Source organism: Bidens hawaiensis, unplaced genomic scaffold (genome assembly GCF_021521415.1).
Source record: "Bidens hawaiensis isolate Kalapana, Puna unplaced genomic scaffold, B.hawaiensis_p1.1 tig00038015_1, whole genome shotgun sequence".
In the NCBI taxonomy this organism is placed as follows: domain Eukaryota; kingdom Viridiplantae; phylum Streptophyta; class Magnoliopsida; order Asterales; family Asteraceae; genus Bidens; species Bidens hawaiensis.
The window spans coordinates 75765-103561 of record NW_027505514.1 but is presented as its reverse complement, the minus strand read 5'-3'; the positions used below and the strand labels follow the sequence as shown (position 1 = coordinate 103561).

General features: G+C 34.4%; 3 protein-coding genes and 1 pseudogene across 4 annotated transcripts; 3 read left to right on the top strand and 1 right to left on the bottom strand.

The window, feature by feature from the left end:
• Window positions 1–2840: 2840 nt before the first annotated feature.
• LOC143613678 (uncharacterized) lies at window positions 2841–5512 on the top strand. The gene is made up of 3 exons (XM_077087326.1): window positions 2841–2986; window positions 4513–4580; window positions 4667–5512. The coding sequence occupies exons 1-3, from the start codon at window positions 2863–2865 to the stop codon at window positions 5408–5410; spliced, it is 936 nt and encodes a 311-aa protein (XP_076943441.1). The 5' UTR covers window positions 2841–2862; the 3' UTR covers window positions 5411–5512.
• Window positions 5513–5907: 395 nt separating this feature from the next.
• LOC143613680 (uncharacterized) lies at window positions 5908–8877 on the top strand. The gene is made up of 5 exons (XM_077087328.1): window positions 5908–5941; window positions 6044–6837; window positions 6877–7942; window positions 8015–8069; window positions 8506–8877. Exons 1-5 carry the CDS (start codon window positions 5908–5910, stop codon window positions 8648–8650), a joined length of 2094 nt encoding a protein of 697 aa, XP_076943443.1. The 3' UTR covers window positions 8651–8877.
• Window positions 8878–15771: 6894 nt separating this feature from the next.
• LOC143613667 (ALBINO3-like protein 1, chloroplastic) lies at window positions 15772–20073 on the top strand. Its single transcript, XM_077087314.1, has 11 exons — window positions 15772–16154; window positions 16932–17042; window positions 17138–17212; window positions 17465–17525; window positions 17654–17727; window positions 17816–17920; window positions 18001–18114; window positions 18224–18327; window positions 18429–18632; window positions 19005–19284; window positions 20012–20073. Exons 1-11 carry the CDS (start codon window positions 15801–15803, stop codon window positions 20060–20062), a joined length of 1533 nt encoding a protein of 510 aa, XP_076943429.1. The 5' UTR covers window positions 15772–15800; the 3' UTR covers window positions 20063–20073.
• Window positions 20074–20703: 630 nt separating this feature from the next.
• LOC143613666 (AP-1 complex subunit mu-2-like) lies at window positions 20704–25880 on the bottom strand (annotated as a pseudogene). The gene is made up of 11 exons (XR_013150162.1): window positions 25694–25880; window positions 23660–23806; window positions 23433–23495; window positions 23166–23342; window positions 22982–23085; window positions 21993–22100; window positions 21753–21849; window positions 21568–21665; window positions 21198–21339; window positions 20986–21105; window positions 20704–20819 (listed from the first exon to the last, which is right to left on the bottom strand). The product of XR_013150162.1 is annotated as an AP-1 complex subunit mu-2-like (transcript).
• Between the last annotated feature and the right edge of the window lie 1917 nt (window positions 25881–27797).

The window sequence follows — 27797 nt, the reverse complement described above, 5'->3', positions numbered from 1 at the left end:
TGTGTGGTTTTCTATTTTTAAAGATTTGGGTGATTTTCCATCACTCTCCATAAACGTGTAAATCAATGTTTCATCGAGGTTTACTATCGAATCAGTTGTCTTACTAGTCCATTAGCTTGGACTGGTTTTAAAATCGGATGATATGATGAAATATTAAGAATGTAAATATATATGGATTACTATTTATTCCATATATTTATTTCATATATTTTTTTGAGTTGAAAGAAAAAAATGTAGTATAATAAATAAAGAATATATAAGTATTATTTAATTGAATATAACTGGATATGATGGATATGAGGAACCAGATGTATGAAGTTTATAAATTATTAACAAATTTTATAATTGTTACGAGAAATGAGTTGTGTGTAGGAAACCGAAAAAAAGTCAAAATCCGACCCGAAACCGTAAAAAACAAATAGAAATACAAACGGTAATTTGGTTTTATGTCTTTGTAAAAATCAAATAAGGTTCAGTTTTGGTCTACCGTGTTATAAAACCCGAAAGAAAATGAGCCATTATAACAAACCATAATAAGAAATAAAATAATCAAATAAAGAAATGAAGAAATGAAAAATAAAAGAGAATAAATAAAAGAAAGAATGGAAAATATAAAGGAGAATTCTATCCCACATTGATAGAAGAAAGAAAATGGAAGCTTTCACTATGGTATAAATAGGATTTCTAACTCTTGTCCCACATCGCTAGATTACAAAACTTGTAAGCTCTTTATAAGGAAGAGAATTTACATGATATATTCTTATGTGCCAAATCATAGCCAGTAGTCCTAGTGGAGGGTGCGAAGCACCCGACGCGCACGGACACGAGCTCGGGCGCAATGTGGCCATTTGATGGCGCACTTTTGCACTTTCGCGATACGCGAAGGAGTATGCTTAAGCTACGTGAAAGTTACGCGGCATTGACACGTCACCTGCCACGTGGCATAGCTAGGGTTGACTCGACAACCCTACTACAACTTCGCGATACGCGAAGATTCCTTCGCGATACGTGAAGATGCTCAATTTCGAGTATAGTTGGACTGCACAAATCGTTCAAAAACTTTTGATCTCTCTAAAATTTTCTTATATAAGACTAGTATTATACCAAGTAATTGTAATGGTACCTCTCCGATCGAAAGGAACTTTTATAACACGAATCCAAATCGTTCAAAAACTTTTGATCTCTCTAAAATTTTCTTATATAAGGCTAGTATTATACCAAGTAATTGTAACGGTACCTCTCCGATCGAAAGGAACTTTTATAACACGAATCCAAAAGCTCTACCTAACCAAGGTATGACATTGTGCTATCGTGTAAAGTTTCATGTCTCGTGATTATCGTTATGATTATTGGTTTATACTAATAGAGATATACTACATTGTGTTTAATCTAGGTGCTTAACACCAGAAGGCTTGTTAAATATAAACTTGTAAGTTGAGACATTCGAATTTTTGCATAACTCACATTTGTGTGAGACAATTGATTTTCCAGCACTGTCATGATGCTTTTCCAAAACCATCAAACTCAAGACGGATAGTTTAAATATTTTTAAAGGATTTAAACTATATTATAGTGATTAAGTCTCTGTAAACTTTCGGGATGGTTACTACTGGTATTATGGGGTTTTGTATACAAGGCTTGCCTACTGGGCTATTACACGTTACTTATTGGACAAGTGTTAGCCAATAACTAATATGAGTATATGACTATAGTACAGATACGGTTAGAGTGACAAGTACCTTTCGGTAATTTGTAAGCAGGTAGATGTAAAAACATCTTAATGCTGTAACTGTAAAATGTGTCATTTATAAATGAATGTACTCACTAGTATTTCCTACTGATCAAATATTTTTAAACATGTTTCAGGTGACTTGTTAGAGACAAAGGAATGATGCCTGCGGGCTTCCAGCTTAAATAAGTGGCTTGTCACCAGAATAAAAAACGTGTTTTGTAAATTAGGGTTTATCCCTATAAAACTTATGTTTGTATAAAAACGGGTTTTTATCCCAGTTTATGAAATAAGAATTATGGTGTTTTCAAACTACGGTTTTGTTAAGATATTCCGCTGCAAATTATTTTAATAAACACCGATACCATCACTCAACGTTCGCGGCTCCCCTCTCGGGGTATAGGGGTCGGGGGCTATGACAGCTATGCTGGATTTACAGGGATTATTATTATTATTATTGTTACTATTATTATTAAAGAAATTTATAAGAATTTAATTAATATGTTACTCAAATGTTTTAGCTCAAAAACATAACAAACTGATTTAGGTCTAAAATTTTCAATCTCAAATGATAAAACCGAAATTGACACGAACCCATATCGAAAATTGAAACGGAATGATTTGCAAAAACCGAAATTCGGTTTTAGCTTAAAATCGACCCGAACATTGTGCAGCCTCTTTCTTTATAAATAAAGTATTAGCTAAATTACATAATACCTGAAATAAGCATTTTCAAATAGAGGTGCATAAACCGGTTTAAAACTCAGAACCGGTTCGGGTTAAAACTGGTTAAGTTTGGTACGCAAAAGTCAAAACTGGTTCGGTTCGGGTTGGAACTGGTCTCATGTTACGCTCGGTTTCGGTTCGGGTTTTGATCGGTTTCGGTTCGAGTTTTGACCGGTTTTTGCCCGGTTTTGGTTCGGTTAACTGGTTTGGAACCGGTTTTGATGGAGAAAATTACAAACCGCTTCCGAACCTACGATTTCAATCGGTTCCAAACTGGTTTTTACGGATAGGTAGTTTTCAAATCTATATATAAAGTGGGAAACCCTACAAACAGGCAGTTACAAAAGTGAGCAGCCAAATAATAATAATAATAATAATAATAATATTAATACAACACACCGGAAACTATGGCTCCGGCTGCCGGAAACAACGACGGAGATGCCAATCGGACCACCGTCTTCATCGCCACCAGCCTCGATACTCGTCTTGTTACCACAGCTTCCAATTCTCACACCGTATCCGATTTCAAAAGTAATAACTAATAACATTCTTATATAGTTATATATATGTATGTATACATCCCTAATTAATTAATATTATTATTATACGTCGTCGTTTAATATGTTCATTTCCACATTAGGTTTTTGAGCTTAAACTAATAGTTTATATTCATTTGTAAATTAATTAATGTTTTAGAGGAACAATTAGTGATTAGGCGGGAAGTTCAATTGTGTTTGTGAATGTTCGGTAATGTGTTCGTTTAGGTTCATTTTATGTTTGTTTGTTTACGTTTTGTGAATTGCTCGGCACGAAGTTCGTTTATGTTCGTTCAATTAACTAACTGAACGAACACGAAAAGAGGCTATTTCGTTTAATTGTGTTCCTGAATGTTTGGCAATGTGTTGCTTTACATTCATCTATGTTTGTTAATGTTTGCTTATGTTTGTGAGTTGTTCAGAGGAAGTTCGGTTATGCTTGTTTGATTAAGTAAATGAATGAACACGAACAGAGGCTGTGTTCGTTCAGTTGTGTTTGTGGACGTTCAATAATGTGTTCGTTAATGTTGTTTATGACTTTATGTTTGTGAGTTGTTCAGAGGAGGTTCGTTTATGTTTGTTTGATTAAGTAAATGAATGAGCAGGAACAGAGGCCGTGTTTGTGAATGTTCGATAATGTGTTTGTTTATGAATTTATGTTTGTGAGTTGTTCGGAGGATGTTCGTTTGTGTTTGTTTGATTAAGTAAATGAATGAACACAAATAGAGGCCGTGTTCGTTCAATTGTGTTTGTGAATGTTCGATAATGTGTTCGTCTATGTTTGTTAATGTTTATTTGTTTATGTTCCGTGAATTCTTCGGTGGGAAGTTCGTTTATATTCGTTTGAATAAGTAAATGAATGAACACGAAAAGAGGCTGTGTTTGTTCAGTTGTGTTCGTTTACGTTCGTTAATGTTTGTTTGTTTATGTTCCATGAATTGTTCAGCTGGAAATTCGTTTAGGTTTGTTTGATTAAGTAAATAAATGAACACGAAAAGAGGTTGTGCTCGTTCAATTGTGTTCGTGAACGTTCGATACTGTGCTTGTTTACATACTTTATGAATTATGCTCATTAATGTTTGTTTGTTTATGTTTATTTCTTAAAGATTCTTAATGGCTTATCTAATCTTATCATATTGATTTAAGTAAAATTATTAACTATAAGACAAAAATTTATATGTAAAATTAACATATAAATATGAATATGTTAAAAAAAAACACCATCAACTTGGTAACCGGACCGAACCATTTACACTAGGCATACACAGTTAGCCAAATCAAATAAAACATTCAGTGTGAAACGTTCATGAACAAGTTCATTTCCTGAGTGAACGAACACGGATCAAAAATTTTGTTCCGCTTGCTGTTCTTGAACCGTTTATTGTTTGACAAAAGCTTAACGAACAAACATGAACAAGGCCTTGTTCGGTTTGGGTTCATTTACAACCCTATATGTTATACTAGATATGCATTTTGAGATTATTGTGTTAAAGTAAGCATCCGCTTGTACATTTTTTGTAGGGAAAATAATGGCAGAGCATCTCCAGTGTTTTCCTGCTATTGGAAATATAGTAGTCCATAGTTTAAAGGTATTTTCATTCTATATTATTGATTATTAAAAATATCTTTTTTTTTTCCTTTTCGTATACTTTTAATAACTATATTAATGTGGCAGGTTAAGCGAAGAGGGGTCTTCTATCACTTATCAGACTCTATGCTTGTCAAGAGTGCATTTGGGACGACAAAACGAAACTGGTTTGTGTCAGCAGATGCTTCTAGTGTGGAGCAAGATATTAATATTCAACATTTTGATAAACATAAGGTTGAGAATGAATTAGCCTTACCTCGGGTGACACAAAAAACTGTACCATTTGAAAATCAGATTGTTTCTAACGTCGATGATGGTTCATGTAAAGATGTTTCAAAAAATCTTGAGGAAGATATGTTTTACGACGATAAACAGTTGGCTATAAGTAAGGATATACATTCCAAGAAAAGAGCGCGTGATGCGAGTGACGAGAATTTACTAAAAGACCCTTCAGAGTGTGGACTTCCCGCTAAGAAAAAAAGGAAGACTCGGCGGGTAAAAAGCAATGTAAAAGCTTCAGAAGAAAATATAGCTTTAGCGAATGATGATGATAAGGCAAAAGACGGGGGAGTTAGCATGAACAATGAGAATACTTTTGAACATAAATCAAAAGATAACGATTTGTTTGGTGAAAAACGTTATGATCTTGATCAAGTAGCTGCTGTTGTTCCTTCAAGTCTTGAAGATGTTGGAAGAGAAACTGTTGCTGATGTGGCAATGGTAGCGGAAATGAATATTCAGCATGGAATGTGTGAGAAAGAGAAAGAAAATGAACTGGTTCAAAAAACAGTTATGGAGAATGAAATACCTTCTTTGCTAGCAAGTAAGTAAACAAACTATCTTTTTAACTTCTATTTAGGCCTGTAAATGAAACAAACGTTCAGTGAACCGTTCGACGGGAAGTTCGTTTAATTAAAATGAACGGACATGAACACATGTCTAGTTGATTCATCTATGTTCGTGAGCGTTCGTATCTAAGCAGTTAATGCAGAAAAATATCGGATATCGGTCAAGGTCCGATGTTTGATGTATCGGTTATCACGGTGGGATATCGGTAATTTTAATATTATGTAAAATTCATATGTTTAGCAATTTAACACTAATGATTCATTATACTCTACTACCATTAACAAATTAACCTTTTGCAACTTGCAAAAAACTAACAATTGTAGCAAGTAGGAACTAATTAAGACTTAAAACACTAACATTGAACACTAAAAATTGATAATTAAGACTTAAAGCACTGTTATCGGGAATATCGGTCAATATCACCAATATTTTCCGTACCGATATTTTGACCGATATTTTACCAAGGGACCGATAACGATATGTCACCTTGGCGATATCGACTGCATAGGTTTCGTATATGTTTGTTCATTTACATTCATTTATGTTCGTTAGGTTATATATAAGCTTGTGTTTAAATTTGTATGCATTTTTGACGTTAATCTGAAATTCATATAGGGGCCTCTGATTGTGAACCTGATGCTGCAGCATTAACTGCTGTGGCGACTCTGGAACGTGGTTCGAAACGTTCTACCAAACATAAAGCACCTAAAAAGGAAATTTTTTCTACATCTTTAATCAAAGAACTTGATAACATAAACACGGAAGACATAGAATTCACACTGAAACAGGAACCTGAAGTGAAGCTTCCTGAGAGGAGAAAAAAGGTCAAGAAGTCTGCTGCAAAAATAAAAAATGAAACACTAGTGACGCCGATGCGTGCTGATGATAATCCTGTAGGTGATGTTTCTTCAACGGTTCTTGCTCCAATATCAGATGAGAATATAGCTGTCAAAAATGAAGTTTTAGAGACGACATTAGTAGATGATATTAAGAAAAATGATGAAATGATTGTGAAGATGGAAGTTTCAGAACCGAGTAAGAGTCATAGAAATCGGGCGCGTGTGGAAAATATGGACGAAATTTCAAAAAGCAAATTAAAAGATGGAAGTAGAAGAAGGAAAAAAGATGTTGAGAAAACTGGTCTGAAAATTGACGAGACGGTCGTGAAGCAACCTGATGATGTTGCAACATCAATGGATGATTGTGCTAGAAATGATGATATTTTGATGAACAATGATGTTTTAATTGAAGTAAAGGTAGAAGACATTGATGATATTAAAACAGAAAAGCAGAACGAGATGATGAATGTCGTAAAGAAAAGCACAAGGAAAAAGAAAACCAAAAAATCTGCATCAAGAAACGAGGATGAGTCGATGACAAAGCATGTTAAAGTTGAGATTTCTGATAATGTTAAGCATCGGTCTGCTGAAGTTGAATTAGAATCGAAGAAAAGTCAAAGCATTGACCATGAAGATATCTCCAAGAATAAGAATGCATCTGAAGTTTCTAAGGTTGATAATAAAGTGGGAGATGAGGAGAAGAAGAATTCGCTAACGGGCACACAAGATCAGTTAAGTAAGCTTCAACCTACTAAAGTTGAGTTAGAGTCAAAGAAAAGTCAAAGTGTTGACCATGGTGATCATTTGGAAGAAACCTCCAAGAATGTGACTGTAGCTGAGGTTTCTAAGGTTAATGATGAAGTTGATATCACAAATGACGGATCTCGTGAACTTAAGTTCATGGACCATTTTGCCCCTGGTGACCAACCGAATAAAACTGCTTCTGTTGATAACCAGAAAGCCACAGAGAAACCAAAGAAGGAAATAAAAGATGGTTCCATGAATGATGGTGAGAAAATAATTTCAACAAATGAAGGATTAGTGAAGGTGAAGAAGAATAATAAATCTTCACTGACGGGCCAACACGATCGGGTAAGTAAGCTTCAATCTGCTGAAACTAAGTTGGAAATAAATAAAAGTCAAAGTACTGATCACCATCATGATCCGGAAGATACCTCCCAGAATAAAGCTGGATCTCATGAAATAAACTTTATGGACTATTTTGCCCCTTCCCACCAACCGAATAAAACCGCTTCTATTGACAACCGGAAAGACACAAAGAAACCAAAGAAAATAATTTCAAAAAATAAAAACAACAAAGTTGTAACAAGCCCAAATATCCCTAACGTTAATCAAATAAAAACTCCAAAAACAACAAGAAACATTGATGCTGAATCGAGTTCAAGCTCGCAAAGTTTCCGCATTTCTTTTCACAATCAAAAGAACAACAAACAGCCATCGGTTGTGGGCCCCGTGAAGAAAGTTTTACCTGCTGTGCACAATTGGTTGAAAACACCTGCAAAAATATTCGGGGATTATGACAGTGACAAAAGTTCTGCTAATGATAATGCGACTGTAAATTCGGATTCCACCAGGCGAACACCATCAAGAAATCCATCATCGTCGTCGTCATCATCAGGAGATAGTGCCACCAGCATATACTTAAAAAGAAACAGTAATTTTTTTTATATATTTTGTCTAATGATTTTATTATAAGGTTATAATAATTAATCTCAATATATCTCAGGGTCTAATGCCATGAAAAGAAAGGAAGATGGTGGAAAGAACAGTATGATGTCACAGTAAGTTTTGTGATATACAATTTTTTATTTTTTTATTTGTTTGCCATTTTTGTATTTCTTTTAATTGATTAGTTATTTAAGAGTAAAGTCAGTAAACTGCGGTTTTTGTCCCTATGTCTTGGGTCAAAGTTGCTATTTTGCTCTAATAGTTTTAACATTCGCCTTTTCAGTCTCTGATCTTTCATTTTCGTTGCAATCGACTCCAAGCCATCTTACTCCATCCACAAATTCTGTTAGTTTTGTATGAAATGGTCATTTCATACAAATTAAATGGAACGAGTGGATGGAGTTGGATGGTTTGAAGTTAATTGCAACGAAAATGAAAGATTAGGGACTAAAAGGCAAACTTTAAACTATTAGACTGAAATAACAATTTTGACCAAACCGTAGGGACAAAAACCGCAGTTTACTGACTTTACTGATCAACTGTTGACAGGAGCAATTTGAAGAAGAACATGTCAATGTCTGACCTTTTAAGAAGTTCAAGTAGATTCAAGAAAGCTAAATTCACTGCATCACAAACGGAGGATACCGAAAGTCAACCTGTTGACTTTGTTTCAGACAGTCAACCCTTGGCTTAAAGATAAGTTTAACTTATAATGTTGTATAATTATTTTTTTTGGCTCCCCTTAAGTATTCATATTATAGTTTTTGGTTTGGAAGACTTTGTTTTTACAAATGAGTTTAGGGGGCAATTTTGGGCGAGTTTTGACCGGTTTTTGTTAACTTATTTTTGGAGCATTATGTCGAGAGATACGTTCGGTTTTGATCTTGTTATTGTCAAGTAATACCAATGGTCAACAGTTTTGAGTTTTTGACTCTATTTTTCTTCCACAATGTTATTTCACTACAAGTTATATTTATGTATCATACATTTAGGGTTGTTCATGAGTCGAGCCATGGTGGTTTCGAGCTCGGGCTCGAAATTAAACAAGCCAACTTAGCTAGGCTCTAGCTCTATTTTGAAATTGAACGAGCTTAAGTTCGAGCAACAAGCCAAGCCATGACTCGAGCCGAGCCTGGGTTGATTATGGTTCGGTTACAAAAATGATCCAAATCTGCTCAAGATGTTTCAAATCAACTTTTTATAGCTAGTTTTATTCAAGCTTTTAGCGAGCGAGCCACGAGCCCTAGCTTCAAGCCTCGAGCTTTTTGATAGCCACTGATGAGTTGAAATCTTGTCTAATTTCATGCTAATTCTTAACATAATAGTACTCATTATATTGAATGTTCTTTTTTATAGATGTGGGATGAATGTTGGATAAAATGAGACAATTAATAAAAGCTAGATACTTTTATTGGGTTGTGTTAGGTAGGATGTCAGTCGTGTCGGGTAGGTGGGTTGATATGTGCAACCCGGGCTGCACCCATTACCCATATTGTTTGTGTAAAAGATTTCAACCCTAATAGGTAGATGGGTTAGCCGGAAATGACTCGCTTAACCCATATATCAAAAATGTTAGAAGACATTTTTAAAAATAAAATGAATACAATTTAGAGTCAGTAGAGCAACTGAATAATTTGATTTTTTTATAGAAATACTAAAAATGTTGAAACTGGATTGCAATTTGGAAATTGCAAGAGTTTATTTAGAAAGTCTTTCGTATGCCGGCTTTTCAAAGTATTTTATTGTTAAGTATAATTGTAGTTTATTCTATAAATCTGTTTGCTAGCAAATAAATGGAAAACGAAAAAACCAAAACAAATTATAAAAGTTCTTTTTTTTTAAATACTTAAATGGGTTAACATGTCAACCCAAAACCTGTTTTTCTTTTTCGTGTTGTATTTAAGTGTGGTTCATTTAGTAAACAGGTTTATGGCATGTTTTAATAGGTACTATTTTATTATAAAAATACCTACTAAATCTTTTTAATAGTAAGATGCTTGATACTAATGTTTTATACTTTTATCCCTTTTAATCATCTTCCTTGATTCTAACACGTGTCCTGATCTTGTAGTTATGCACAACATGACAACAATGACTTAAATTCTAATGTGAAATCACCTTCTAAATAAACCATGCAATATAATATCACAAATCAACTAGTCTTTATAAGACTATGTGTAGTGAAAAAATACTAGGTATTAAGGTTGTGGGCCAACTTAGAACAAACTATTCATTCAAACATTTTATTTGTATTTATATTTATATTGTTTTCGTTAATTTACTTTTTACTTAAAATTACTACACCTTACCAAAGGGTAGTTTAGTTAGAGTCTCACCTTAACAATGACGTGCAGCTAAAACCACTGCATAGCCTAACCATGGGTGAAAACTGAAAACTGCAGTATAATACTATATAACATACTTAAAAAGAGTCAAACGTACTGACCGACCCATTATTTACTCGGCCTATTCCCCTCTAATAGCTTGTAATCAACGTTTTCAGACCCGGCCCGGACGTCGACCCGGACTCCTTACCGGGTTAAAGGTCGGACCGATCCAGGAGGGCGGACCGGTGTTTTACCCGGATAACATCATAAATAATTTAAATATATATTTACATATATATATATATATATATATATATATAATTCATATACATATAAAAAATAATAATAACCAAAAATAATAATAATAACAAACTTTAATGTATTTATGTTTTATACATTGTTTTTTAAATATATGTGATTTATGTTTGATCAATAGAGACATTAATGTAGCTTGGTTGGTTGGCTTATGGGGTAATTATTAAAGCTTTTATCTCTGAAATGACCCAAGTTCGAATCCTGGCATGCACATTTCATTTTGGATTTTAAAAAAAATGGGTTTTACCGGTCCACCCGCCGGGTCAACCGGTCCGACCGGCCGGGCCGGGCCGGGTTTCAAAACACTGCTTGTAATCGAAATTCTAGGATTCACCATTGTTGTCAATGTTTTGGGCAAAGGATGTTTTTTATTTATTTATTTTTTATTTAAGTAAACTTCTGTTTTTGTTCCTGTGGTTTGTTCAAATCTGTGGGTTTAGTCCAATAGTTTCAAATTTGCGATTTTCGTCCACGTGGTTTCATTTCACTTGCAATTAAAACCGGATCCCACTAACCCCGTTAAGTGTCACACCCCGACCAATGAAGGCGGAAACGTCGAGGCGCGACATGATTGCTCATTGCACAACGACACTATAAAGTTACTATATTTAAACAACTCATTTAAATTCATATCATCATAAATAACACAACAATTGTTCATACAAAATGCCAAATAGATAGATAAACAAATAACTTGTTCTTTCATTTTCTAATATCCTAAAGCCAAGATGATAAGTTTCTTCAAGTAATCCAATCAAGCTAACATCAAACTTGTAACATTGCATAAAATAGAGTTTGTCAACACAAAGGTTGGTGAGCAATTTTCATAGTTTTGGACAATAAGTATATAGTATGAAATCCACAACTAGTATACGAAAACAATAAATAATATCAACAATTTAGATAATAAAACCGTCAATAAGAATACATTGACGACAATAATGAAATCGTCAATAAGAATACATTGACGACACGTTTCTATATGGGGATACCATATATACTCGGAATTAACGTATGATCATACTTTGATGAGGCTACCCGCCTTAGCATTCAAGAATTTGCACATAATCATATAAAGCATATAACACCAAATCGAACATTTATTTAAGTAAACATATACAATAAGTGTTATGGTTTAAGACTCAAGTATAAATCATTTGAATTTGAATAAGTATGGAATGCCACCTTCAAAATGAAAGATGAAAAAAGGGGGATGAAAAAGTATTCACATTAACAAGTAACCTGAAAGATAGTGTCGTGAATAATCGGAGAGATCGGGTTAACTAGCAGACCTATATTAAACGGGTCTTGTGTTAGTAGGTAGTCTTGGAAGGGTTTAAAATAAAATACATGACAAATAAAGTAAATAAATAAAATTAGGATTTAAAATGTAAATATTTGATAAATTAAATAAACGAGTTTTGTAAAATAAGTTTACTCGAAACCGGGTCTCGGTATTCTATTCATTTTTTTTTTCTTTTTTCTTTACTCAACCTATGTTAAGTAATAATGTGGGTTAAAATGCAATATTGCAAAACTCTTGGTTATAAGAATACCAAAACGAGGTTTAAACGAGTGTTCGGGTTTGTCGGTTCGAGACTTGATAATTGACCAAGCTCGAAGTTAACTTCCTAAAATAATAAATGTTATGAGATAACTCCATAAAAATCAAAATAGACTTAACCAAGTATGTAGTTATATTGTGAAGAACCTTAACGTTCGTTAAGCGAGTATACGACTTTATCGGGCCAAACTTGTTATAAGATCAAGTTGGTTACCGACATGCCAAGTATGTTTAGAAATTAACTAAAATTGATTTAAAATATAACCTTGAAGAAAAATATGAGTTTTGGTGGCTAAAAACACACTTGTGTGTCTTAAGCGAGTGAACTCGGTTTAGTTCGGTTTTTTTGGTTCGGTCCTTGACTCGGAATAAGACCGAGGATGTTACCACATACCCAATTACCATGGAACTTGTAAAATAACTTATAAATAATAATACTCAAGTTTTACATTTAAAAAGTTAACAATAAAGCTTTTAAACAAAAGTTTGGTTTTTGGTTCGGTTCTCAACTTGGGATGGAACCGAGGCTAGTCACCACATACCCAATACTATGGAACTTGACAAATATGAACAATAAACTAAAATATGCAGAAGTTAAGCAAGTATAACAAGTTATATGGTTAGATTTGTTAAATATATAAACAAGGACTACAAAGTCCTCCATGTAACCTTGCCTTACTAGCCCGACATTTCAACCGGCTGAGACCGGAGAAATGAAAGGCCGAAGGTAAACAAGGAGTGTATATTATATATATGTTGTAACATCAAGCTTTAAGTATTGAGAAGTTAGTTAAAATGAAAGATTTTCTTATGAAGAACAACCTTAGAATTCAATAATTTGAGAGAGAAATGAGGAAATGAGCAAGCACAAATGAAGAAGATGGGTGTGTGTATATATAGGGTAAGTTGAATGGGTCTTTCATAAAGGGTGTTGCATGAAAATGGGTTGGTTATAGACCCAAGAAAACACAAACTACAAATGAGTCATTTAAGTCTCCATTTTGGTAGTTTTAGTCCCTAGAGTTCGTTTTGAGCGTTTTCGGGGCATTTTAAGAACCGAAAAAGGTATTTTTTTAGATCCAACAACTATAAAACAAATATGTAACATAAAATTCATCATTTTGATAATATTGAAAGGTTCGGGATACAAAACGAGTCGGGTTTACATTAAGAATACAAGTATAAAATAACCCGAAATTGACAAATGTCACATTAAGTCTGGTCGTTAAACCCATCAGCATGCCCTTCACGTTAGGGGCGGTTTTATGTTTTTTTTATCCCCAAATAACCTCTGCCGTAAGTTGCAAACCCCCTCACGTGGAGGGCTGCAGTGTATTTGGGTGAGGGACACACTTATGGGTTTAACGACCAGACTTAACAGAGTTAGTGGGGTTGGGTTAATTTGCTAGTGAAATGAAACTACGTGGACGAAAATCACAAATTTGAAACTATTTGACTGAAATCGCATATTTGGACAAACCAAAAGGCGACGAAAACCGCGGTTCACTCTTTTTTTTATTTTTATTGTTGGTTAGTTTAAACTCTAAACAAGTTTTAGTTAAGCAATGATGATGTCTTGAATTTGAGCATAATATCTTACTAATATATTAAAGCAAGATGATTCTCTCCGCATGTCGTTATTCTAGTCCACATAGGATTCCATGTAATCACATTTCCATATCAATAATTTCCACATATTCACAATTATTTTTAATCCACTAAATTAAAATCAGCATTCCAATTTAATTCAATTAATTCTACAATTAAATCTATTTATTCCAATTAATGCAATTAACTTCATGATTAAGTCTATTTATTCCAATTAATAACCAAAATTTTTTTAAGTTTCTGTTTAATTTAAATCTATTTATTTAAATTAATGCAATTAACTCCATGATTAAGTCAAGTCTATTTATTATAATTAATAACCACTTTATCAATGATTTAATTTACTCTTGAGGAAAGAAGAAGAGCCGGTGAATGGTGATCAAACCGAATGTTCTTTAAGTTTTATTTATTTATTTATTAAGAAATGACATGAAAAATGCTATAAAAATATAGATATCTCTGAAATTATTAATAAAAAACACTCTAAAAGAAAAAAAAAACAAAACGTTCTTTAGAACATTATGAACATTTAAAAAAAATTAAATAAAGCTGTTTACAAAGAAATTTTCGAAAACTTAATGTGATACAGTTTAAAGCTGATATGTATTTGTAAACTTAGTTTTCAATTAATATTACAAAATCTTTTACTAATATGTGTTTTTTATTTTTTTTCAAGTCTAATAGTTCATTTATGTTATATTATTTCTTATTCATTGCATTGTTTATTATAAAGTATTTTATTTTTATGCTATAGACATAGTTTAACATCTTTTGTAACATCTAAGGGTAAAAAACTTATGTCAAATATTTGTGTTGACTGAATGCGTAGTTTATATTTTATATTGTTTGTTGATATGTTTTCCACCCGTGCGTAATACGGATTATTATCCTAGTGTGGAGTATAGTATAATAGTCAATTGGATATATTATCTTTGTTTAATATAGTTTTTCGGTTACACAACACACACTTGGTCACCTTATAAGCATTTGCTGCCATCATTTCCAATATATAATACCTTTTTTTCAAAGTGGTTATGCTTCTTTTTCGGTAATATTGGTATGGGTTTCGAAATACATTTAATCAAAAAAAGCACAAACTTAAAAATATTACTTTAAAAACTTTAATTTAATACAGATATTTTGAAATAATTTAACAGAGGTGTTTATCAGTTAGTTCAGGTTTTGGTTTCTTCGGTTTGAATATTTTCTAGTGGTAATCGAACCGAATTCAAAATTGGCAAAAAAAAACAAAAAAGGAAATTGTAATTCGGTTCAGTTTCAAATAAAAGTTAAAAAAAAAAACCTCGAATTTTAACAAGATGGGTGCTCATTGACTTGGATTTCAGATTCATAAATTTAGCTTCCCTAAGAAAATGCCCAATTCAATTTCATTCGGGTCAAAGTCCGTCCTTTACCCCTTCCCAAATCCTACCAGATTAAAACTGAAACCGAACCTTTGAAAATTGTAAACGACCAATTCAATTTCATTCAAGTCAAGTTCCGACCTTTACCCCTTCCCGAAGCCCACCCCCCCCCCCCTCCTGATTTTTTTTTTCAAGAAAATGTCCAATTCAATTTCATTCGGGTCAAGTTCCGTCCTTTACCCCTTCCCGATCCCACCCCTCCCCCTCCTGAAAAAAAAAATCAACCCTAAAATCAAACCAATGACCGGTTTAATCAGTTTTACGATTTCAAACCGAACAAGAAACTTGTTATATAATTATCAAATTCTACGCTTCACTTCGTATCGCGTAGACACCTTGTGATGAAATTAAAAATTAAAAATTAAAAATAGAATTTAAATATCATCCACCTAATTTTAAGGAAACAAAAATGGATATTTAAACCTTCTACTCAACTTCCCACATGAACAACAACATCCTCCATTTCTTCATCTCAAATCCCTAATAATTATAATAATCCCCTGTTTCTGAATCCCAAAATTAAACACACCCATCAATCATTCAACCCCAAAACTTTAAAAAATCTTGAAAAAAAAAACCCCCCTAATTTTCAAGATTTTCAAGAACATGCCCAATTCAATATCTTTCGGGTCAAGTTCCATCCTTTACCCCTTCCCGGATCCTACCAGATCAAGACCCACAAACCCTTTACTCCCAAGACCCCAATTTGGTCATTTTTGCAAGAATCATAAACCCTTTGGAACCCTAACACTGACCCGGGTCGGGTCGGGTCAGGCCCAGTTTCCTGACCCGGAGAATTTGAGGGAGTTGGTGGGTAGAGCTGAAGGGTTGTTGTATACTATTGCTGATGCTGTAGTGGCTGCTAGTAATGAGGCTGGTGTTGGTGGTGATAATGTTGGGACTAAACAGAGTAGTGATTGGTTGTCTGGGATTACTAATTACATGGAAACTGTTTTGAAGGTTTAGTTTAGTTTTTTTATTTTTTAATTATTATTATTTTTGTTAGTGTTGGGGTGGTTAATTACATGGAAACTGTTTTAAAGGTATTTATTTATTTTATTATTATTATTATTATTATTATTATTATTATTGTTTTTATTATTATTATTATTATTATTATTATTATTATTATTATTATTATTAGTAGTAGTAGTAGTAGTAGTAGTAGTAGTAGCGGTAGCGGTAGTGGTAGTGTTGGTGTGGTTTAGTTTGGGGCTAAATGTGTGTAAAGATTAAGATTATATTTTTGATAGGAATGGATAGTCGCTAAATGAACCGAACCGAACAAGGCCTTGTTCATGTTCGTCCGTTAAGCTTTTATGAGGTTCATGAACACCTAAAGAACGAAATTTCTTGTTCGTGTTTGTTCATTAAGGAAATGAACTTGTTCAGGAAAAAATGTGTTTAAAGATTATATATTTGTTAATAGGAATAGATGAGAATATTAGGACTAGATGTGTTTAAAGATTATATTTTTTTGTTAATAGGAATAGATTTGAAGACTAAGAACCAAATGTGTTTAAAGATTATAATTATTGTTTTGGGCAGAAAGGTAAAATCTTGGCAGCTGAAAGTATAATTAGGGTTTTGGATTAGTGAAATGATGAATTTAAAGATTAGGGTTTGAAACAGTGGTACTACTTTCAAGGAAACTAGAAAATGTTTGGTAATTTGGGTGAAAGTTTTTGTCATATATATATATATTTTTGGTGAATATTAATTTATTTTTTATTACAGTTTTTGAAAAACGGGCTTTCTACACTCCATGTTCCATACGCGTACGGCTTTGCGATTATACTTTTAACAGTTCTGGTGAAGGCTGCAACGTTTCCTTTGTCAAAGAAGCAGGTTTGTTTTGATTCAACATAACATGATAAATGTCCAGATTTAATCTTTATAAATGATTACATTAATATTTTGGAATTATGAATCTGTAACGCCAGGTGGAATCTGCGATGGCTATGCGGTCTTTGCAGCCACAAATAAAAGCTATTCAGGAACGGTATGCTGGTGATCAGGTTGCATATTTTTCCATCCTTATGAATTTATTCTTCAAATTTTAGAAAAAAAATATATTGATTACATTAAATTCTTCACATATACGGAAAGTAATTAGCTGAAATTTCCAAGTTAATCTTGATTATTGAAAAAAGTAGATTTCACCTCTGATTATCTTTATTAGTTTTTTCTATATTACTTATCGAACCTAGGGAGTTATAATTTCGTTTTAAATATTTATTTTACTTTAATACATTTTTCATGGTTTGCAGGAGCGGCTTCAGCTTGAAACTGCAAGATTATACAAATTGGCGGGAATAAATCCTTTGGCAGGTACTTAAAAGAATATGTGTGTGTATTGACATTTATATATGGACTTTTTTACTTTAGGTCTATTAATAGACATTCAAGATTGTGATTTACTATTTATCACAATTGTAATTGACACGTTTTTTTAACAGGATGCCTACCGACCCTTGCCACGATACCTGTGTGGATTGGTCTTTATAGAGCCCTTTCAAATGTTGCAAATGAGGTAACTTTTATGATTTTTTTTTTAATTTTTATACTCTATGTGTTACTAAAATCATATAGTAAAATGGCGTTTTTAATGATATTCATAGGGACTTTTGGCTGAAGGGTTCTTCTGGATACCATCTCTTGCGGGTCCCACAACGATTGCAGCTCGCCAGAGTGGCAGTGGAATATCTTGGCTCTTTCCTTTTGTAGTAAGCATTATTATTATTATTATTTGAACTGTTTTTTAGATCTTTTAGTGGACCTTAAATGACGATTACGCCCTTTACAGGATGGTCAACCTCCACTTGGATGGTCAGATACGTTTGCATATCTCGTGTTGCCCGTTCTGCTTGTGGTATCTCAGTACATATCGGTTCAGATCATGCAATCATCACAGCCACAGGTTGGTTCTTTTGTTGTCTTAATGAATAATAAGTAATGCATTATTAATGTATAAAAAACAACATTATTATTACATTATTATTTATTAATCTTAATCATTGAACTCCCAGAGCAACGACCCAAATATGAAGACCTCTCAAACAATAACCAAATTCTTGCCATTAATGATCGGTTATTTTGCACTATCGGTGCCTTCTGGGCTAAGTCTTTACTGGTAACTCAACTTTGACCAAACTTCTGATTATTACTCGTTTTCTTCGACTTCAAGTGACAAACTTTAATATACGTGTTTAAATGTATATGCATTATATGCAGGCTTACGAACAATATATTAAGTTCAGCACAACAAATATGGCTTCAAAAGATGGGTGGTGCTAATAATCCCACAAAGAAAATTAACTTTGAAATGCTTAAGGAAGATCAACCCAAAGTTCAGGAACCCATGTTTAAAACTACATCAGTCAAAGAACCACCCAAAATAGAAAAACTGGACGCCCAAGGATATCGTCCTGGTGAGAGGTCAGTAATAAATACTTTCTTAAAACTCAGTTATGATATTAGGCGAAGGAGGTAAATTGAAAAGGTCAACGGGTCAAACGAGTCAATTTGTATGTATTGAAATGGGCCCGATCGGGTCAACCCCAAATACTTTTCGTCAATAACTTGTTTGCCATATTTGATTACTAAAATTATATTATTTCGATATTAATCTTTTTGAATAAAATTATTTAGGAGGTTTTACTCATCAAATTGTTTGTCCCATTTAACCTGTTTACTTTTATGTTAGTTTTTATTACCAACCCGTTTATTATTATCAGAGTCAAAATTGATAGCGGTAACAATATTAAATGGCTTGTTTTTTTTTTTAATTATTATTTTCATGGCTTCCAGATTTAAACAACTAAAAGAACAAGAGGCTAAGAGGAAACAGCAAAAAGCGGCAGAAGAAGCAAAAAAGATTTCGTTAACTAATGAAGCTGTTAGTGAAGACATAAAAGTTGACCATAAACTTGATGCTGATTCCGTGAATCATGTTAATGGAGATCCATCATCTTCAGATTCCAGTCAACTTGATAAAACTTTGAATTCTAAAATGGAAAATGGCGAAGATTCGATTCGGTATAATAACAGAATAGATCAGCAGCAGAATCTTGATGAAAATCATGAGAAGGTATTTTGAAACATTTTAACAACGCTTTTTTTTAACATATTCCATATTCTCTAGAGGTGGCAAAAATGAGCGGGTTGGGTAGCGGATATTTTTTTATACAGGTTGAAACAAACACACCTTTTGTCCAAAAGTTTTTATAAATAATTAATGTGCAAAATATTAGTACTATCTTAAAAGCTAGTGCGCTAGGCGCCAAGTATGATTTAAAAAGTTGCATCGTTACAATAATGTGATTTTTAGAATAAGACTTTGAGTGACTTATGACCCGTTCGGCACATATCTTTTTTAAGCTAATTTTTTATATGACCCCTAGGAGATAGAGGTGCACAAACCGGGCATTTTAGGAACCAGAACCGGGTAGGAATCCGTTATGGGTATGGTCAACAAAAGTCAAAACCAGGTCGGGTAGGAACCGATTCCGGGTATAGTCGGGTATTTGACCTGGTTTTCCGGGTTTTTTCGGGTCGGGTATTTCCAATTCCGGTTCTGGGTACGGCTCCATACTCATACTCATGAAATGGGTTTAAAATTGGCACGATGCTCATGAAATTTGCAATACCTTATTGATAGGTAGTTCAACGAAAAAGCTAGCAATTTTAAAAACTACAAATATAAACATTAAAGTAACCTTCAGTTGTGGCGTTTTGTCGTCGGAAACAGACTTAATTTTGCAAAATGCATCATTTCTATTCGTGTTTCTAATAACGGGCCCACTTTTACTTGGCAGGAAAAAACGGCAGTACAAAGCGCAGCCAAAGATGAACATCAAGAAGAATGAGCATGAATAACCAAGCACATTGTGAGAGTACGAAAAAGAACATGGTTGAGGCTTATGAACACAAGCACATACACGCGTGCGTACGTACCCATCAAGTTTAGTTTGATTATACAAAAGAAGCGTAGATATGTTTTCCGGGCTATATTTAGGTTATGAACTTAGAATTCGGGGTTTGAATATGTCCCGAAATCTGTTTATACTTTATAATTTCTTTTTGTGTTAATCTTTTATATCAAGTTAATTATCTTAATGACAAAAGCATAACTTGTGAACTACACAACATACAAATATGGTCTATTATGCAAAAGAAAATGATATTTTCAACTAATTTTCGTGTAAAATGTTAAATGGCCAAATTGATAGAAAGTTACGCCCAATTGCTTAAGTTATGATCATTAGTATCTTCATCAGAGACATATAAAGTTGTGATGTTCCATATCTTGTCCCGTAGCAATTAAAAACACACGGATGCGGATAGCAAGACAAAGTACGAAGAATCTGTGTTAAAAGCGCATGTAAAACATTTTTTCGGTAATGTACAATTATGACGATTTCGCACAACAAATACGAAGATTGGTGCCGGAGAGTTAACTGTTTGCCAGACAATTGATTTGGATATAAATACAAAACAGTGACTTAAGAATAAGATTTCAAAATTTCATATGACCCGTAGCTCATATTCGCCTGCCATTGTTATATATCTCACCCAAGGTAGAGCCTGGTAACCGCTTTTCTCAATGATTTTTAGGTAACGAACCTATAAAACCCAAAAAGAATGTAAACTTTAGACTGTTTTGGATTATGTTTTATCTCTAACGGGTCAAGCAAGTTAAGCTAAACGATTCAAAACCCAACCCGTTGACCCGTGTCGAGCAGCACTTGAAAATCACAAGATATGGAGATAATACAAGTACAAGGATTACCTGAATTCCTGAAATTGTAAAATACGGTATTTTGAATTTCACACGGATAGGAGCTTTTCTCTCGGGGACTGCTTCGGCGGTGATACTGGGAAGTTTGAACTCTGCTCTCAACATGTATTCCTAAAAATCAAAGCACACGTCATAACTTTGACTTTGACTTGGTCAACGAATGATATTGCCAATTATAGATGGATGTAATATAAGAGCCTTACCTTGCCACCTGGAAATGATTTTATTTTCCAGCTAAGGCCGTCGCTTTCGGGTGTATAGGCAGCAGATCCCATGGAAGTTCGAATATTTGGATTAGTTGCATCAGCAGGCACAGGCAGTTCAATCTCAACATTTGTTGCAGTGCTGGTAAGTCACACAGTCAAACCATAAGTCCATACTCATGAGTCAAAGTCAACGTTCCTACTACGGGTGTAAACGAGCTGAGCCACTCGTCAGCCACTTAAGATTGACCCATTATCAGCTTGACTCAGGTCGAGCTTAAAAGAGTTTGCGCCTAAAAAACGAGCCTGAGCCTGAGCTTCATATACCAAGCTCGGCTATTATTTATACAATATAATAATATTTATATACCTGCGCTACTTAAATTGGCTCCGAGCTTTCACGGTTATTTCCACACGGCTTCTAGAATGCCTTTCAATTTGAGCTTCTACCCAAATCAGAGGCTTTACCTAAAAGATATCATCAAATTCCAAACTATTCAGAAATCAGGGAGATAATTATTTGTATGCATGATCCGACGATGGAAGTACAATTACCTGAGTACTAAGTCGGTATGTCATGAGATCAAAAGCTCCATCAGGAGGTACAAAGGATATCGTCCTATCATTTTCAAAACGAGCCAAACGCACACACCTAAACCAAAATCCCGCATTGGTTGAAAACTAGCAGCATATAGTTATAATTTATAAACGAAACCAAAATAAACTGTGTGCAGAAAAACGAGTATTATATTTTCCATGGGGCGAGTTTATCTTAGGAAGGTTTAAAAAACTTACTGATGAAACTTGATGTCATCCAAGTCTATAGCTTTTCCCTTAGAAGATCGACCTTGTGCTTCCAACAACACTCTATCATTCAGCCCAAGTTTACACTCAGGCATGCCACTGAAAGTAACAAACATCACCATTTATTTGTTGCAAAATATTTACATAAACATCACCATTTATTTGTTGCAAAAGATTTGCATGTTTAAGTGACCATATAAGAGAGCAAGATATAGAGCGTGCAAAAATCAGCCCACATCAACAAAATTGAGAAACTGAACCAGGACCGAGATTTTTAGACTTTTTGGTTTGATTAGGTTTGGTTGAGTCTAAAACCAGAAGCAAACCGGTCTTTTATTATAAAATCCCAAATTCGTATTCACTTCATAATCTGGTCATGCACGAAGTGTTTATCGTACCTTCTCCTATCACCAACTTAAGTATGTTTAACAGTTCTTTTATATTTGCATGATTCAAAATATCATACAGCATGCATTGCTTATTACCCTAAGTATTACACCATCAAAGAACAAAAAAACTCCCTTTTGGCTGGATTAGGTAGATGTTTCGTATTTTCCACTGGTAAATTACTAATTTGACATGGCTTAATGCTTATTATTAGAGTTATTTGAGGAGAAATTAATGGAAAACGACATGAGATGATAGGTTCATCCGAGTACAACATTGATGATTACAAAGAGTGTGACTCATACCAAAAAGAGGGTGTTAGAAGTGGTAGTGGCAGACAATACTCCAATTCAATACAAGCAGTGAAAACGGAATTAACTGACTGTAATTATCGATGCATGGTCTTTGACGAGAAGCTAAAGTGCTAACCAAGAAACAAAACAACCTAGACCTGACTATACATTTGAATGGAAATTACAACTTATAATTGTAAACAAAACAAGAAACACGATATAGTTTTACAGATTTACAGCCAGTAAAGTGATAGGATAGCATAATTTATCTAGCAAAAGAACAAGTATTGATCAATTTACCTCAAATAAGTCCTCATTTTCAACGCCCCAACGACCTCTGACCTAACTATTTGACCATTGCTGTTGACGAGTATATTCACACTCTCCACAACATCCAAAAACACCTGAAAATTGGCATCCAAATTTTATTTAACGTTTTGTAATTTCGTATTCACAATTACCTACTTCTAACAAGAACACTTACCTCATTCTTCTTGTATCTTATCCCTTCACTACGCCACGATACTGCATTTGTGACAGCCATGGGAGGCCTTTGTGTAACTTCCATCCTGTAAGCATCTGTTTTGATAAACTCACTGAGAATTTTAGCTTCAGTGAATTGAGGGTAACCAAAGTCCATCATTTCATCGAGCAATTCATACTGCAAAACATCATGCAGGTTTCAAGTTCTATCCCTTTTATAGTGGCGTATTTAGTGGTTGTATACATACACATAGTAAAACATGCATACCACTACAACAAAGTTATCTCAAAGTGATTCTTCCTCTAGCTCCTCAAAGTAATGCTTAAATACCTGTGAACAGCAACAAAAATGAATCAGATGAATCTTTACCGTCTTGTAAATGTAATATTAAAATTTCCACCTAAGTGAAAGTTCATTGGACAACATGTGAATTTATCATCATTAAGTTACAAAGAAATGAAAGCTACTTCATCAGATTACCAAATAGTTCTTACATCAACTACACGGTGGAGAAAGAGGAGGAGGCTAGCTGCGTTACAGTTCTGCCTTGATGCAATCATTAGATAGACATTGTTGTGTTGTACGAACATATAGGTGACACCATTATCATATACAACAGGATCTTGAGCCACTTCATCACCCTGAGGTTCATAAGTTCATCAACACATCATAAACAGAGATCTACTCATATACATATACACTCATTCTCAATTTCATGCATACAAATGATACAATACTAAAACCTAAATGTACAGTCACTTGGATACAGTACTTCAAATTAAACCTAACAAGTTTAAGCTGAATAAACACAGTTTCAAACCAACCAATACAGCTCAAAAACCATTTGCGGTTAGAAATTCAAACTAGCCGATCTGGCTCGTGAGCTACTCAAGACCAGCTTGCTAGAAACTTGAACTGAGCCGCACTTAAACAAGCTCGAGCCTTAAAATAAGCCTGTTTCATATATGAGCCCAAGCTTCACTTAGAGCATTCTCATCCAACCCCTTATTTTATGTGAGGGGTGTTTTTATAATTTAGAGAGTGATTCAGAGTGTTGTGAGTGAAGAGTTTTTATATATTAGAAAAAGTTCATCCCCTATAATTTTTTAATATATTTTGAAAGTTGTTGTGAGTGACAGAAAGAGAAAAGGTAATGATAAAAGGTATAAAAAGTATTATTTAATTGAAATGGAGAGAGAAAATATAGTGAGTTTTAGTGTAATTTTTGGTTTAGAGATAGGGGGTGAGATGAGAATGCTCTTATTGAGCTAGAACCAGCTTCGAGCCTAAACGAGCTTATCATTTATATAATATCTATTTAATGTATTAAAACATATATTAATATACTAACATTTATTATATATAAAAGTATGATAAAAATAACTAAATAGTATACATATATGTTACATATAAAATTTTAATTAAAAAATATATATATAAATGAAAAAATGAGCCGAGCTCAAGGTTGAAAAAAGTCTGATGAGCCAAGCTCGAGCTTGAAAACAAGCCTCACGAACCGAGCTGGAGCTCAAGCTCTCGTAACTCGAAACGCCCCGAGCTCGAGCCTAGTAGAGCTCAGGCTTAGGTTCTAAACGCAGCAACATGAAATCAAACAAGCTGAATATTAACTAATTTCATTCCTTAAACCACTATACACCTAAAACAAACTCAAAACCTAACATATCAAATCAAATCACTGAATTAACCACCGGTTTGATGTTCTAGCAAATCATCAAAAAATACCGGCATGCTGTCGGAAACCCGGTATTACCAGTTCAACCGGTTTTTAAAACATTCCGTATGTTAGGGGTGCAAATGAGCCGAGCTACTCGAGATCGGCTCGCTAAACAGCTCGATCGAGCCGAGCTTCATCGAGCCCGAGCTCGAGCCTAAAAGTAAGCTCATTTAATAAATGAGGTCGAGCCCGAGCTTCACTTATCGAGCTCGAGCCAGCTCGCGAGCCTAAACAAGTCTGTCATTTATATAATTTTAAAAAAAATATATTTAATAATTATTAATTAATATATATAATGTTATGAAAAAATAAATAAAAATAACTCAATAATATATATTATTTTATACATAAAATTATAATAGAAAATAATATATAAAAATAATTATAATTATATAAAAAAATAGTTGATATAAAGTAAACGAGCCGAGCTCGAGCTTGAAGATCTACTCACGAGCCGAGCTCGAGCTTTGAAAATAGAGCTCGAAACGAGCCGAGCTCGAGCCTAGTCGAGCTCGGGCTTGGCTCAACTCGTCTGCACCCCTAGTATGCGTGTATATATACACGTATATATCATAGTTGTCAACAGCGGTGATAGTGGGCACTATCAAGCTCTACGTAGAGATGTGGCTATAGACCGCTATATACTAAATATCGATCGTTTTGCGCGATAATCGTGGTGTATAATAATTCAGCTCAACAATCTGTACACCTCACTTTAACATATAACAACCTCCTAAGCATATTATTAAGCAACTAATTAACTCAAAACAAATTATCAAATGACTGAATTAACCTCTTTCTCTAAGAGCTTAGTGAAGAACCGTTCGGCCTGAACTGCAGACACGTCACCACGGTAGTCACGCCACACCAGAACACGGCCTTTGATGTCCAGAAGAAACAGCGCTGAGGCCGCTCCGGCCATTAATTACTTGAACCGGTGGATCCGAATTCAGATCCGTATATATATATATGTGTGTGTGTGTGTGTGTGTAATTTTGATTCGGTTTGAGATCTAGTATCCAATTGTAATGATGGATTGATGAATCTGTGAAAATGAAAGTGAAATTGATGTGTAATTAGAGATCTGGTTTCTGATTGATGTAATTATAATAATGAATTGATGAATCTGTGAATTTGAAGATGAAATTGATTATTGATGTACGTGTGATTTCTGTTTAGGAGGTCTGGTTATGGAGTCTACTTTTCTCCTTGAGATGTTATGGGTGATGGTTCGAAATTGGCTAGTGAAAAAGCTAGATCCGGCCGAGTTTAAGCGCGTCCAAGCCGGGGTCAAGTCTAAAAGGTTGCTTGCTTAATAAATAAGCCTGAGCCCAAGCTTCGTTTATCGAGCTCAAAGCAACTCTCGGTTCTAAACGAGTCTGTTATTTGTATTTTTTCTACTCTAGCCAGACTATGTTATTCAAACCGGGCCCACACCAAAGTTTGGCTTGGGCGTTTCCCCGGAAAACCATACCGCCGACTAGAGGTGCACAAACTGGTTTAAAACTCAAAACCGGTTTGGGTTAAAACCAGTTCGATTTGGTCAAAAAAAATCACGGTTTCGGTTCGGGTTGAAACCGGTTTCTTACAGTGTTACGATCGGTTTCGGTTTAATCGGTTTCGGTTCGGGTTTTGCTCGGTTTTGGTTCGGTTAACCGGTTTGTAACCGGTTTTGGTGGAGAAAATTACAAAGCGGTTCCGAACCTACGGTTTCAATCGGTTCCAAGCCGGTTTCTACGTAATCGGTTTCAAACCGGTTCTGTTTCGATTCAATTTTCGGGTCGGTTCGGTTAACCGGTTTATTTGCCCACATCTACCGCCAATTGTCACTGACAGTCGTGGTGCAACCACAAGAGCATAACTCTCTGACGTAACACACGGTGGAACAAAAATACGGATGGCTCTGGGTTCGAACTGGCAACCTTTGCACAAGGCCTAGCTCAAATCCTTCACTGTCATTATCCACCCAAAAATGACACAAGCGAGATTTGAACTTGGGTCTCCACTGAAAAACCCAAGTCTCTCAGGCCACAAGTAAGGGATGTCAGTCATTAATTAATTAATATACAATGTTAGAAAGAAATAACTAAACACTATTATATATAAAGTTATAACTGAAAAAAATATATATGTAAAAATAATTAATAAAAAGTAAGCAAGTTGAGCTTGAGTTTTAGAACTAGAGTTCGAAACGAGCCGAGCTCGAGTCCTGTGTAAGTTAAACGAGCCAAGCTCATGCCTAGTCTAGCTTGGGCTCGGCTCGGCTCATTTGCACCCCTATGGAGGTGTACAAATTGGTTAATGGGTCCGGGACCGGTTCGGCTAGTAAATAAGATAGGCAAACATAAATGAATGCACGAAGCATGTTTTCACGTTCGGTCATCTAGTTAAATGAACCAAAATTCTGTTCATGTTCGCTCATTTATTAACTAAAGGAATATAAACGAACTTCCTGCCGAACGATTCATGAACAGTTCAGCAGCCCTACTAATAATTAAATAGCCCGAAAACCGAACGAATTAACGTTTTTAAGGTAAAGGAGGAAAACTTTGGCAAACCAAAAGCATCGAAGCCAAAAAAAACACCCCATAGCCCAGAGGCGGTGTTCCAAGGGTCATGGGGCGCTTTCACCTCCTCCAAAAAGGCCACTACACATGGTCTTAGAAACTCGATTTGGTTGTGTAAAATCAAACCTGTATGTTTGGTATGGGTCTGATTGAAACCAGCCCCGACCAAAACTAGTCCTCTTAAACCAATTCTTTTACTATTCTTTTTATTTTATTTATTAAACAAAAATATCTAAAAATGCCCGTTTTTATTAAATTTCAACCCTTAAATAATAACGTAAATTACCAAAAAAAAAAAATGGCTGTTCCATGTTCATAGAATCATAGCTT

Excerpts from the sequence above, each read along its gene's own strand:
- LOC143613667 (XM_077087314.1), top strand. The coding sequence starts at position 15,801 with ATGCCCAATTCAATATCTTTCGGGTCAAGTTCCATCCTTTACCCCTTC. Across the intron at positions 18,115-18,223 it reads TGCAATCATCACAGCCACAG|AGCAACGACCCAAATATGAA; the intron begins GTTGGTTCTTTT and ends TTGAACTCCCAG. Across the intron at positions 18,633-19,004 it reads GGATATCGTCCTGGTGAGAG|ATTTAAACAACTAAAAGAAC; the intron begins GTCAGTAATAAA and ends CATGGCTTCCAG.
- LOC143613680 (XM_077087328.1), top strand. The coding sequence starts at position 5,908 with ATGTCACCTTGGCGATATCGACTGCATAGGTTTC. Across the intron at positions 7,943-8,014 it reads CATATACTTAAAAAGAAACA|GGTCTAATGCCATGAAAAGA; the intron begins GTAATTTTTTTT and ends AATATATCTCAG. Across the intron at positions 8,070-8,505 it reads AAGAACAGTATGATGTCACA|GAGCAATTTGAAGAAGAACA; the intron begins GTAAGTTTTGTG and ends AACTGTTGACAG.
- LOC143613678 (XM_077087326.1), top strand. The coding sequence starts at position 2,863 with ATGGCTCCGGCTGCCGGAAACAACGACGGAGATGCCAATCGGACCACC. Across the intron at positions 2,987-4,512 it reads CACCGTATCCGATTTCAAAA|GGAAAATAATGGCAGAGCAT; the intron begins GTAATAACTAAT and ends CATTTTTTGTAG. Across the intron at positions 4,581-4,666 it reads TAGTAGTCCATAGTTTAAAG|GTTAAGCGAAGAGGGGTCTT; the intron begins GTATTTTCATTC and ends TTAATGTGGCAG.